This window comes from Antrostomus carolinensis, unplaced genomic scaffold (assembly GCF_000700745.2).
Source record: "Antrostomus carolinensis isolate BGI_N321 unplaced genomic scaffold, ASM70074v2 scaffold50061, whole genome shotgun sequence".
In the NCBI taxonomy this organism is placed as follows: domain Eukaryota; kingdom Metazoa; phylum Chordata; class Aves; order Caprimulgiformes; family Caprimulgidae; genus Antrostomus; species Antrostomus carolinensis.
In genome coordinates, this window is record NW_010297183.1 from 27,767 (window position 1) to 40,916 (window position 13,150).

Sequence of the window (13,150 nt, forward strand, 5' to 3'; positions counted from 1 at the left end):
CCCTTTCTGAGTTTGAGTGGAACAAGTGGAACAGTGTTGTCATGCTGTACAGTCACTGACAGTCTGAGAGCTGAGTGGATGCTTCTCAGGGTGCAGAGCACCAGGATGAGGCCACTCGTCAGCTCGTTACTTTTTCCCTCCCATGCGTTTTTGGAGGAAGTTGCTGCTCTGTTCCAGGGTATTGCAGGCTCAGAGTAAGATGATCTGGTTTGGGGGTTTTTTAAATGCCTTTGATTGCAGAATTATTTGCATTAAAATCCACAGAGGTCAGACAGAAGAGCCTGAGTTTGACCTCATTCACATCAGCGTGGCTGAGGGGTCACTGGGAGGGGTATGCAGCTACGCTGCACATTCACTTTAAGGTCAGAAAGAAGCCCAAGTATTTAAAATAGGAATTCATTTTCTCTACCTACTGTATCAGCATAGCAAAGCATGCTGATGTGTAAGAAGGTATTTGTTGCTGGTCTCTAGGACTTGTCTTTATTGTGTTTTAGGGCAGAAGAAGGAAGGAAAGATCTTCCTTCTTTGTGCTGTACTATTTAGCACTTGTTTTACAATTTCATATAGATTTTTTTTTAACAGTCTCAGGAGTGAAATTGGATATATTTAGATAAATATATTTATATATTTTCTTGCCCTGAAACAGGACTGATTGAAATATTAACAGCTGTTAGAAAGATACATGCCTGCATTTCACTTCACGCTGTTGAAGCCTTTTAATCACTATATTAGCCCCTCAAATTGATAACAATAGGACAATTTCCTGGCTGATACAGTAGAAGAGAAAAGAGACTGCTAGTTATAAGCAACTTGTGCGTTTATTTCATTAATACTGCAAAGGGTGACTGACAGAGCAATTAGGGTTGAATATTTACCCCAGGAAGGTAGCTTGACCAATGCTGATCATCCTTTTAAATGCATGGAATTTAGTTTAACAGAGGAAAAAATAGGTTCCTTGTGGCTTATCTCAATAAGGTGATTGCCATAATTCCAATAGTGATGCCCACATCCTTAAAACTAAACTTGGTAACAGACAAAAAGACACAGCTGCATTGGGATGGTGAGAGACTGAGGAGATTTCCGATTCTGTCATGAAATGTCCATTGCTGAATTTGCTTAATTTGGCCTTCACTTATTCCTCAATGAGATAATCCCAGAGTCTCCCTTCCTCTGAAGTACATTCCTTGGATTTCTTTAAAACCCTCATATCTCCCCAGGTACCTTCTGTTGCCCCGCCTCAATCTTCTCCATGCACTGCACATTAAGGGGCCCCCATTTTCTCCCCTCTTACACCTATTTTTCATCAACGTGAATCCACTGACTTTAATGGGTTTGCTTCAAGAAAACTAGACTGAAAGAACCAGCCTCGTGGTGTGCAAAGTCCTATTCAGTATTCCAAAAGTGACCGTTTTATGATTGTTTTCTGCAGAAATAAATGTGTTTCCCTTGGCTCCACCTCACAAGACAGCACTATTGCTGCAAGACCTAACAGACAGAAAGATTCTGAGCATGACACAATCTCCCTTCAACATTTAAACTGCAATGCTGTTCAGGAAACTACATGACTAATGTTTAAAGAATTACAGCCACAGATATTTTTTCCAGTTCTTCCTTTTGCTCTTAAAACATAAGTCAAACTTTAATTTTCTGCCTTTTCCCCCCCCATATACTGGAAAATACTTAGGATACATTTTGGCAAAACTGAAGGAAATATCTTAAGAAAAAACTCCTTTGAAGCCAGAGAGAACAAAGATTTGCCATGATGTTTTCTCACTGTGAGGTTTGCTATTCATATACAAGAAAAAAAAAGTCAACCTTTATCTATGGTATGGAAGGCAGCAATATAGGTGCTGGAAAAAATATTTCCTCGCATAAGCAAAATGCAAGCATACACCTGCAAACAAAGTAACAGTGTTTTACCCACCTAAACTGTTCTTCCAGAAATCAAACTACAGCATTCTTGTCAAGTTAAAAAACTTACTTAATTATCTTATTTTTAAGTGCCTCCTCCCTTTTATTCTGTTACTACCTACACCCTTCACAGTTTACAATAAGATGGAAGTCTTATCCTATTGTTTATCCTCTACCTCCTCTGTTTGCTGTGTGTGTTGCATGGGTGAAGTTTCTACACTGGAATTACAAAAGAAAACTGGTAAAAGAATGTGAGCTTCATTTCTTGCCTTGACTGTAGTACAGAGCTTGCCAAAACTAGGGCTGAGGTTTGCTGGAAATTTAATTAATTTTAAATTTAGGTTAGTTCTGAACCAGACAGGATTATTTTTTTTTTTTTACTCTCTCCTAAAGACAGGAGCAGAATATAATCTCACTGAGCAGTTGCAAAGAGCTCAGGAGTTTCCAGTCCCTAAACAACTGCTCACAGGAAAGGGGTTGTGAGCAGAAGGGCCAGCAGCCACATTAACCCTGAGGTCAAGAACCCTCAATTTTCAGCAATCTCTTCCCTACAGAAAACATGCCAGGAATATGTGCAACCTGGCAGAATGCAGCATCTGTTCAGAGCAAAACTTTTTCAGGCTTCTAGAAAATGTAACACTCCCTCTTCCTGCTGGGAGAAAAGTCAAGTCTTATGAGCTACTCCTGGGTCTGTAGAAATGGAAAGGTCTTTTATCTCAAAATGATCTGTGCAAGGAGGTACCGTGTCACTGTGATTTAACTCCCCTGATGAAGTAAAGCAATTCCAGGAAAGAAATCCACTCCTGACAACGGCACATGTGGGGAAAAGATTTTGAAGCAGTGAGGTTTGGTGTACATTGGCTGCTCTGACATAGAACTGAGAACTCTGGAAGCAGGCAGGATACTGTGTGCCTTCGGGCCAGAGTGATGCCACAGCAGGGCACAGGAAGCTGTGCTTTCTGTCTTGGGCCAAATATGATCCCAAGTGGATTTCACTGACATCATCCTCCAGGGACAGCTGGAGCTCTAGCTCAGTAACTATTGCACAATGTTCCTTTCAGCTAGTGGAGATGGCACAGCCCTTATCATAGCATATATTGCACAATTCACACTCCTTGCTCTTTCAAGCCCTGTGAGACATTTGCTCAAGTGTGAAGAATTAATTCACTAGAACAGACAGTGGATTTGAACTCAGTTATTTTACAAATTGCTTGGCAAGACAAAACCAGGTATGTGACTCCACGTACGGTGAGGACCACCAACACAGGTATGGACAGAATCTACCCTTTCTCATTTGTTTTGATCCCAAGTCTCTGCCATTCATGGTGCCAGAACTCTACCTTCCAGGTGGCTGTGAGGGAAGACAAACCTCCCAGGACTAACACTGGCCAGAGCATCAAGCTCAGGGCTCACCTGGGGTATGTGCTTTTAGAAGAGAACAGCTGATCCACACAGTGGAAAATATCTATCTGATAAGGCTAGTCCATTACAAGATTTCTCGTGTGCTGTTTCCCAGCTCCAATTATGTTTTACCTTTTTACAGACAGATATAAAGCTCCAGAACTATTCAGTGGAAACCTCATAAACTGTAAGCATCATGAATTAAAAAATGCAACAGGAAGCTCAGTGCATTCTCTTGGCAGTGTGACTGACCTAATGAACGTACCAATGACACTCCTAACAATTAACAGCCTGTATCAGTGACAAACTCTGAGCCTGGTCATACATACAGTGCCTGTACTCACAGTTTTCACAGCGATTCCCTGTGTAGCCAGCCAGACAGGCACATTTGTAGGTACCACTTTTGTCCAAGATGCACGTTCCATCATGGAGACACGGAGATGAAGAACAAGCTATAAAAGAAAAACAAGAATGTTGATGGTCTCTCAGAGGATGGGGGTCCTATCTGTTTTCCCTCATGATGGTTGTATCTTGGGGTAAATTACATACTCTGGCTAAAAGTTTGGAAGACACAGTAAAGGGCCTAACATGTCAAAAAGCCTTCTGCTCTTCTTTCTTATTTACTGGAGAGGGGATCTTACAGGGGTGGGCAGTTCTTTTCCCAGCATCCATCACTTTTACCATTTTCCTTTAACTGTATTCAAGTGCTGAGAAAGGTTTGTGGAAGAAAAATAATTTACAGCAAGCTTCAACAGCATTTAGAGCTTAGCCAAAATTAAAAAGAGTTTACTATCAACCCACACTTCTCCTGCCATTCATCCCAGAGTTTAGGGAGAAGTTCTGGGATCCATTGTTCTGGTGGGTTTTTTTGGGTTTCAAACCTTGTTGTACCAGACTTTGGGAGATGCTTTGCCCCTGAGGAGCACTTCTTTGGTGTTGGGTTCAGGAAGCTCTGAATGGTCATGATGACCCTAAGTCTGCTGGTGAAGCACCTGCACCCCACAAGTTGAGCAGTAATACACATCAAACTGGATACATTAGCATAAATTAATATCAGAATGTGTAATTGCACCACTTAGTATCAGCAAATTCCACTGTGCAATAACACACACATTTTTTATGCCTGCTCAAAGGGGAGATGAGTGAATAGAACATAATTTACTCTCAAAGATACAAATAAATCATTTCCACTTAGTTTATTTTCCAAACTGAGTGTGGGTTTTAGCGGACAGAAAGTAGAGACAGAATCTCAAGATTTAGATCCAGTTTAAGATTCAAGTAACTCCAACACCTGAGGACTTCGGGATCTGATGCCCTGCTTCAAGTCCATCTTGAAGACTCTGCAGTAAAGTTCACATCTAGATCCACACCAGAAGCTGGGTTCTGCTTCAGCTCATGTTGACTACAAAACATATTCCTCACCATCTTAAAGAGTTATCCAGGCATACTTGATAACTTATGGATTAAACTTTGAAATCATTTAAAGATCATCTTTGTCCTTCCACGCTAAATACACCAATTACTTCAGTTATAACAGAAACATGAATGTTTGCACCAGTTGTTTAGTGTTGCAACCACAACCCCCCAGCCCTGGGGACCTATCACATTTAAAGCATTCTCTCTGCTGTAGTCTGGGATGACAGATATCGGAATCAGCAGTTTTCCTTGCAAAGACTTCATTTAAAGCATAATCTTTGAGTCTCTTGTATCCAGATGGCAAGAGACAAGAAATATATAGATGCCACATATGGATTTCTCTGGAGGTTTCATGTGGTGATGTAACAGCAATTCATACACGGCTGGGCAATAAATATCCCCCAGGTCTCACTGACGAGTAAGGTCTGATTAAGGACAGTAATTCATTCATTAAAAGGAATATATATGTGGCAATTGTACTATATCCAACTGATGTAAAATATCACTGAGAAAGGGAAGGAGAAGCAGCAGAGACTGGACAGACTGATATTTTGTAGCCTCTGGTTTGAAGCCAGTGAACTCTCAGCTTTGTCCTTGCCCCAGCTTTGTCCCGTGATTCTGTAAAAGTAAGCGTGTCCAGTGAACGAGGATAAGTGCCAGATACTGTCCTGGAAAATGCCTGATACTCGAGAGCAATAAATATTTTGTTTTCTAAAGGAGTCTGGATTTCCTGGCTTCAGTCAGACAGCACAGGACAGTACTATAAAAGGTTAAAGCCCCTGTGTTGTGTCAAAGGTCACCAGCTTGGGGGTACAGAAAATAAAGCGTTATTGAAATTCAATAACAGGCTTTCATCTAATCAGATCCAGCATGTGTCTAATCCCTAAGAGACCCTGATGCCCACCCATCTGGCCCCCCATCCTTCTCATCTGAAGGCTGTTGAGTGACTTTAGTCACTCGTGCCAATTACTGGTTCCCATCTGACACTTGGCCTGGGATGGAACCCAACACCTGCTTCCAGATCAGGCAGCGCAGCAGGTTGTGTGATTTTGTCCTGTAATAACTACACATGCAGTGACCTTTTCTAAAGGGGATATGGGCTTTGCAGCTTCTGTTGTAGCAATCAAAACCTTTCTGGCAGTTGCACTAGTGACCTCCGTGCAGTCAGTGCCACCGCTTCAGCCAGCTATGACTTACAAGCCAGCAATCTGCTCAGAGGAAGGGAAGGAATTCAGCTCTGACAGCACAAGAGGCTTCTTCGGTCCTCTCCATGACACCACTAAGGTGGTGTGGGGCTGGGGACATCTGTTCACCTCCATGGCTGCTCCACGTCCTGTGAGCACACCAGTGCTGCCACTGCTCTCACCTGCAGCACAGGGAATTGCTCTAGCAGGCCCTGTGCAACCTTCTCCAAGGACCCTGGCTTTTCTGCAGCGCTGTGCACAGAGGGAAATTTCAGGAGAAATGCTTCAGTTTGCAATGTGCTGCCAGAGTTTTCGATCCTGAGCTAATCTTGCTTTCAATTCTACGCTGCCCCACGCACGCCGTATTCTTCCCCTAAACTCTCCTGCTGGCCAGGTGAATGCTTCCCATAAAAAAGCACTGGGAGTGCTTTAAAAGCCTTTCACTGCAGCCACATGTCAGGCCTCGTAATAAAGGCACGGTAAGACCTCCTCCCAAACTCTAAAAAAGCCCTTTGCAACATGCTCTGCGTGGATCACCATACTTGCAGCCACCCAGCCTCAGAATAATTACCACTAAAAATGGGGTGGAAATAAAAGTGCTCAACAGTATTCAAACACCAAGTGTTCCCTGCTAGGCAGAGAAAACAGAATCCATTCAGCTTGCACCGTATGGAAAAACGTTAGTTCCCTGAGTGTAGGAAGCCCTGATGCAACAGCCCACACCACATCCCTTTCTCCTCCATCACCTCTCCTGCGGTAAGCCCAGGCTGACAATGCCAACTGCTCCTGCTACGTCACCGACAGGCACTGCAGGTAACGTCTGAAGAGCGGGGCAGGCTGAGAAATGGCACAGGCCCTGCCTCCAGCAGCACGCGCGTTTCGGACTGCTAGTTCCATCCCTGAGCATTGCCAACAGCTGATCCACTGGAGGTTTGTGTATTTATGTAAGAATTATACAAACTAACTAAAATTCCTGAGCCAGATACACCCTAGATGACCTCATGAGATGTGGGTCACCGAGGTGTAGGGAAGGCAAGTGACAGTGAGTCTTTCAGCTGTGGCTTTTGAATCCTCCCCGCGCTGACTTTGTGCAAGTTGCTGTTGGCAACACAGCATGAAGGTTTTTAATGAAGCAAAACAGGGAGAGAGATTAGTGAAACTGAATTAATGAGCGACATGTTCCACTTTGGGATTATTTTACCTGTAATTTCTTCAAAGACAGCATGAAATCCATCAAAGTTCTTAGATCCATCAGACTGGAAGAGGACATGGAGTGAAGACCCAGTGCTTCGGATGGGAGGTGGCCTCTCATTTCCACAGAATTTCTTAATTATTCGGCTGTCCAAATCATCCCCATCACGGACCTCCACATAGTCATACTGGCACATGTAGTCAAACTCCAGGCTCAGCATGGAGAACCTTGGGGAAACAAGGACACACGGTCAGAGTGCATGCTCTCCCCCATACACCCTGATGCTGATTCCTTTGGATATCTATGTTAGTGCCTCCCCCTCCTCAATGAATCAACAAGTCCCTAATCACACCAAGTCCCACTCACTTCATCTCAACTTTTGCATCATGATCCTTGGAAGCCAGCTCAGCACTACACAGCTGCTCCATGAGAATATTTACATGCCAGAAGAGTGAAGTGTAAATGGAAGTTATGCAGTCTGTTCACACACATCAGGTCCCTGACTACATGGCAATGTCAGAACTTCATCTGGGGTCAGGCACTGCCAGGGGCATGTTTCTATCGTGGCTGCTTGCTAAGAACTGTCCTATTTCCCCTAAATAAAGTTCTAAGTAATGAAAGTAACAGTCTCAAAGACCAAGGTTCAGAAGCTAGTCACGTTGTAGTGTTCAGAAGTCAGCAATTAGAGGAACAAGGAAAATTCAGGGATGTAAAAGAAACAGAAACAGGCAGAGAAAGGGAATCCAAAACACTACAGCACATTTTGCATCAGAAAGCAAAACAGCAGAAAATCCCCAACACCTGGCACTTGCCCTTCTTTATAGGGCAGGAATAAGGGGCAGGAGTTAGAGCAGAAGGAAATATTTAAAGCCTTTTCCCACAATGTCTGTCTTTCCTAGCTTTGATCCAGCCGCTGTGCAAGGCTCTCGCTCATTAACAGCGATGTTATGTGCTGCTGTTTGAATTCCGTGGGGCACGGAGCCAAAGCAGCCCACCAGAATATGAATGAGAAACACCAAGTGCCTCCGGAGAACGAGCAGGGGTGCTGGGCCCAGCCTTGGTACAGTAGATAAGAAGATCTGGGCCTGGGAGAGGCCATGCTACTAACTGTTCAGCAAGAGTTTATACCAGAAACTTGCTGTGTCTCAGTCTTCCTGAGAACTCCTAACGCCGCAGACGTGTATCGAGGATTCGGCTTCATCTCCCACATTGCCTGTTCCAGAGTGGACCCAGCGATTTGCAAAGACTGCATTTTCTCACCAAAGAGGCGAGAGACATTTTGGATCTGCTGCTGGATCTCAGAGTCTGAAGAGGCAAGAGAGTACTGGAGCCTATTTCCTGCTCTTCTCTTCTCGGGACTCAGGCCCCCACGCTAGTGAAATGACCTTTCTTTGATGGCTCATGAGCTGACTTAAGAGGTCTCTTCCCTCAGTCACCTTTGTTCAGGCCATGTGGTTGGTTTTCAAGCATCAGGAGTACACTACATACAGAGAAAGGAACAAGCAGCTGTAGGAAGCTACATCAATGGAGCAGAGCCTTTCACTTTTAAAATCATCTGGTAGAATGTAGAATAGGGAAAAAAATGACATCTACTTTTAATATGCATCAGAGAGATTAATTCAGCTTAGCTTTGCATAAAGTGCATGAGCTGAATAATAGTTCTGTCAGGTTTGCCAGAGACATCCTCACAGGCAGCAGGTTACACACTACATCTTCAAAACATTCTTCCACTGGTGGATCATTCTCCAGGGATATACCATTATGGAAGTTATACAGCAGTACCAATTAACACATTCATCCTTGTCACACTTACCAGGCTACGCTTTGCCCTGACTCCATCCTAAGATTATTTAGCAGTTCTATGAACTGGTACATTTCTGATTGAAATTCAGTCTGTCTGTAAGTAAAGAAGGAAGGTTTCTGGGATGCCCACCATGTAACGGGGAGCAGTATTATTTAGAGATGTAAACTCTGTCTATCAGTCTATTCCTGACCAAGGAATATAAAGAGATACTCACAGAGTGAAGGCACAGAATGAAAGAGCCATACAGAGAATACAGTTTTTAATTGTTTGCTTTCTCCGCTTTGAAAACCAATGAAAACAGAGTGGAAGATGTGAAAGGCACAGGGGGTTCTGATTTGCATTGTATTTAACTTAGCACAGCAGCAGACACACTGTACTGATGACATGCAATCTCATGATTAAGACTCAGAACTGGCAGGTCAGGAAACCTGCCAAGGCTTTTCAAAACCTCCTGGCTGTGGCCCAGTCAATGGGACCCTTTACAGACCACGAGGTCTATCACTGTTTAAATCACAGGAACAGGCAATGTAACGAACCTCAGTTCCCTCACCTGTGAAACTGGAACTATATCATAAACCTCTCAGATATTACTGAATGAGGCATGCTAATTCAGTGCTACAGGTCATCAGATACAAAATGGAATGCAAAGTGTCATCTCAATTTCATCAGTGTCTGCAGTGTGAATACATTCACCAGCCCCTCTGAGGAGAGCTTCTAGACAAAGGAAAATATTTAAAACTGCATCTCTGCTGAGGCATTAAAGAAAGTGATTGAAAGTTGTGAGCTCCTTCCACTGTGGTGTGACATCCCTGACGTTGCTAGGGCTGAGGGAGCCTATGCATCACAACCCAAAGAAAAACAAGGCTGGAAAAAAGCAGAGAAAACAAACTGCCACCACAATCTGGGCACCATTTATCAACACAGCTCTGCTTGGCCAACCCCCAAAGGACTCTGCGGTGCAGCTTGAAGCAAGGGAAGATTTATCTGTGCTCCTGAGAGTTTTACTCTTCCTGCCCTGTGTAAGCGGAGGTAAACCACTTGGTTCCCCTTCTGCACCACAGTGTCCCCATCCCTGCCCTCACAAGCCATCAGAGCAAACAGGATTTGTGTGCAGGCAGAATGAAGAAAGGAGTTCTTTTGTTAGCAGCTGTGCTGATTCAGCACCATGCTGGCTGTGCATGACAGCTCTAAGCAGAGTTAGCACCCACAGAGGGGATCAGCGTGCTTCTATAAAAGTGCAGTGAGGACAATTCAGACCCAGGAGGAAGACTCTGGTGGCCTGCTTAGTTGTACCTGCCCTTTGTGTAGGAATGGCCTAAAGGAGAAGCTTTAGGCTAAATGTACCAGTTTTCCACAGTATCTAACTGCTGAAGCACCTCAATGGCCAGCTTTGAGGTGGTCCACCTTGAATATCTCAGCTGATTCAGAATAGACTCCAGGGTTACCTTACATGAGGCAGATACAGGCCCTCAGGTTCTGTGTTTGCCCTAGGGGCTTCTGACTCACATGTGGCAGGATCAGCTGTGGACATTCAGAACAGTTCCTGATCCTTCCCTGCAAGTGCCATGTCATCTGCTGGGATCTTTAGGCACCCAGATATCAAGCTCAGCTCAGGCTAGGCACTGGGCTTTAGGCTTCTCCCACACTACCCAGCTCAGATAAATGCAGCTGCTGACAACAGAAGGTTGGTAGCTCAGGTTTCCCTCTTGCAGCCCCTTTTTAAGCCTTACAATTGACAAAGTCTTGTTCAGAAATGTAAAAAATGCCAGGTTACCACGTTCCTCCACTTGTGCTGTGCCAGTCACACACCTAGCCACCAACAGCTTTCAAAAACGAGGTAGGTACAGCTCATACCTGCTGAGACTGAAGCCAAGCTGCCTCATGAGAACACAAAATGCCTCCTCACAGCATTGCTCTCCTGCGTCTCCTACACATTTCTCCAGAGTCAAGAGGCTCCAGTGCTATCCTGACAATAGCTGCAGCTGCTCATAGCTACACAATAGGCTTGCATGTGCAAAAAAAGGGCATCAGTGTAGGAATGCCACAAGCTTCTCTTCCAGACAATTGATTTCTCTTCCTCTTACTAAATATTAAGTCTCTCTTTAAACATATAGGAAGACATCTGTTTGTGTATCTGGTATCTGCTTTGCCTGAGCTCCAAAGCTGATGAAATATTGATGTGAAGGCTTTAGCTACTGTTTTTATTATATTAGCGAGTGGGTTTTGAATACAAGCCCCTGCCAAGCCTCCTGCTGCACGTGCAGGCTCCCTGTTACACACACGTGAAAACAGCATTAATTACCCCAACTCGGGGCTCTCCTGCACTCGGCAGGATACCCCATCGAGAACTGTACGCTTGAGTCAGCGGGGGCGGGTTAATAGGTCTAAGCACATACAGGTCAGAGGAGTGATGACTTGCAGGAGAAGCAATCATGTTCTTCAGACATAAGAATGGTAAGGGGAATCCCTGAGGCTGGCAGAGGACAGGGCTGGTAAAACGAGTGAAAGAAAAATAAGAGAGAAAAAGTATAGACTAAATGCAAGGCAGGTCCCGTGGGCAACTCTCCTGGCATGAGACATCATTTCAAAATGTTCCTACAGCTTTTCTTCAAAGAATGTCTTAGTTCAGCCTGGTACAGTTTTCAGGAAATATTGGGTGCTTGGGTGACTAGGTCTTGAAGAGACCTCTAGAGAGATACATTTGCCCAATATCTGAGAAACTCTCCTTAGCATTCAGCCACCCTAAATGGGAATTGAGGGCACAGCACTGACAAGTTGTGCAGTGCCTGCCCACCACAAGCTAGACCAGAAGAAAGAGCTGAGATACCAAATGCAAAGTGGTGGCAGTGCCTTCCCTGCCCCAGGGCTCCCAGCCTCACTGACTCTTGGTTATCCACATTCCCAATGTTCCCCTGAAGCCAGGGCTGGCTATAAATCAGTATGACCTACCTTAACTCAATGTTAAATCCAGCTTGAACATGAATAGTCCATTCGCATCGTGCGTTCAGTGGGTAACCCTCCAGCAAAATCTGACCTCTAGAAGCCCGAAGAACCTGCCCGCACCCTGGGGAGCAAAAGAAGAAGAAAAATCAATCTGTGTGAGGGACCTTCGAGAAGCATTTGAAGAAAATGCATGTAGAAAAAACACTGGAATGAGATGACTTAGTAAGATACAGAGTTTCTTACAAGGCAGTATATAAAATAATGGGACAGGCACACAAAGGCTGTAAAGAGTTATGGCTCTATTAGAGTGCTGTCCAGGCTAAGAGCACCCCTGGAAAAGCTTTAGTCTTTTGCTTCTCCCTGGTGTGCAATGCAGCCCCAAGAAACCATTTCTCACAGCTTTTGCCCCACTGTTGATTAGCCCTCCCACCCACTTGGCTGCCACTCCCACTCAGAACAGTTTTGATGGACCTCAGGTTGACCTGTTTAACCACTGAAGCTGAGGAAGCTGGTGGGAAAAGTGCCAAAGGCACAACGAACACCTGAATTAGCTCAAGTGAGTGAAACAATGAGACGAAGGGATAGTTGTCCTAATTCCTCACCTTGGATGCTCAGCATTTTTAGCCCAGAGGGTTCTCTCACCTTTGGAAACCTCTCCCTTTCCCCCAGCTATATAAATATGGCTAATGGTATTTTCCTCTGGGGAAGAAGGAAAGTTGCTCAGTGATTTTTGTGGAGTCTCCTGTGAACTGTAAATGTGAGTGCTACCAAAATACACCATAAAGTCATGATTCACCAAACAGAGCTAATTTCTCAGTTTCTGCTTTCCCAACTACATCTTTCCGAATGGTGTTTTGCAGATGGCTGCCTTCCCTGGAAAGCCTTCTGGGGCTCTGCTGGGGGACGAGGCTCTATCCCTAAGCCAGAAACTGCAACCGAGTCTAACAGCATCACCAAATCAGGTGACTCTGACAGGCTGCACACCACAGATAACGAGCAAAAAGACAAATGACCCAAAAGACCTCCACAGCAACTCTCTCGCTCCTTTTTACCTCTTTAGTCCAAGAGAAAGCCTTGCTCCTTCCATGTTTCCAAAGAGGAACTCTAAACTTTTAACACAGGATGAATGTTTCCTACTGAAATGGTGGGTTTTAGCACTCGCCCCTTTCTTCCTTTGGAAAAAGAGGGCTACAGTGACCTGATTTGGTGAAGTACCAGGTATCTGTGGTTCCCATTGATCTCAGTGTCTGGAAATCAGTCCTGCTGCATCTGGTCTATGGGGAAATGTGGAAACTGCAG

General features: G+C 44.5%; 1 protein-coding gene across 1 annotated transcript in view; it reads right to left on the reverse strand.

Annotated features, from left to right (window-relative positions):
- The window catches only part of PAMR1 (peptidase domain containing associated with muscle regeneration 1), a 37,061-nt gene extending 24,592 nt beyond the window's left edge, over nucleotides 1-12,469 (reverse strand). Inside the window, exons 1-4 of the mRNA XM_010178491.2 lie at nucleotides 12,454-12,469; nucleotides 11,858-11,972; nucleotides 7,114-7,331; nucleotides 3,657-3,764 (exon numbers count right to left, since the gene is read on the reverse strand). Coding sequence (XP_010176793.2) covers nucleotides 3,657-3,764; nucleotides 7,114-7,331; nucleotides 11,858-11,972; nucleotides 12,454-12,469 — 457 coding nt within the window. The remainder of the gene's footprint in view (nucleotides 1-3,656; nucleotides 3,765-7,113; nucleotides 7,332-11,857; nucleotides 11,973-12,453) is intronic.
- Nucleotides 12,470-13,150: the final 681 nt, after the last annotated feature.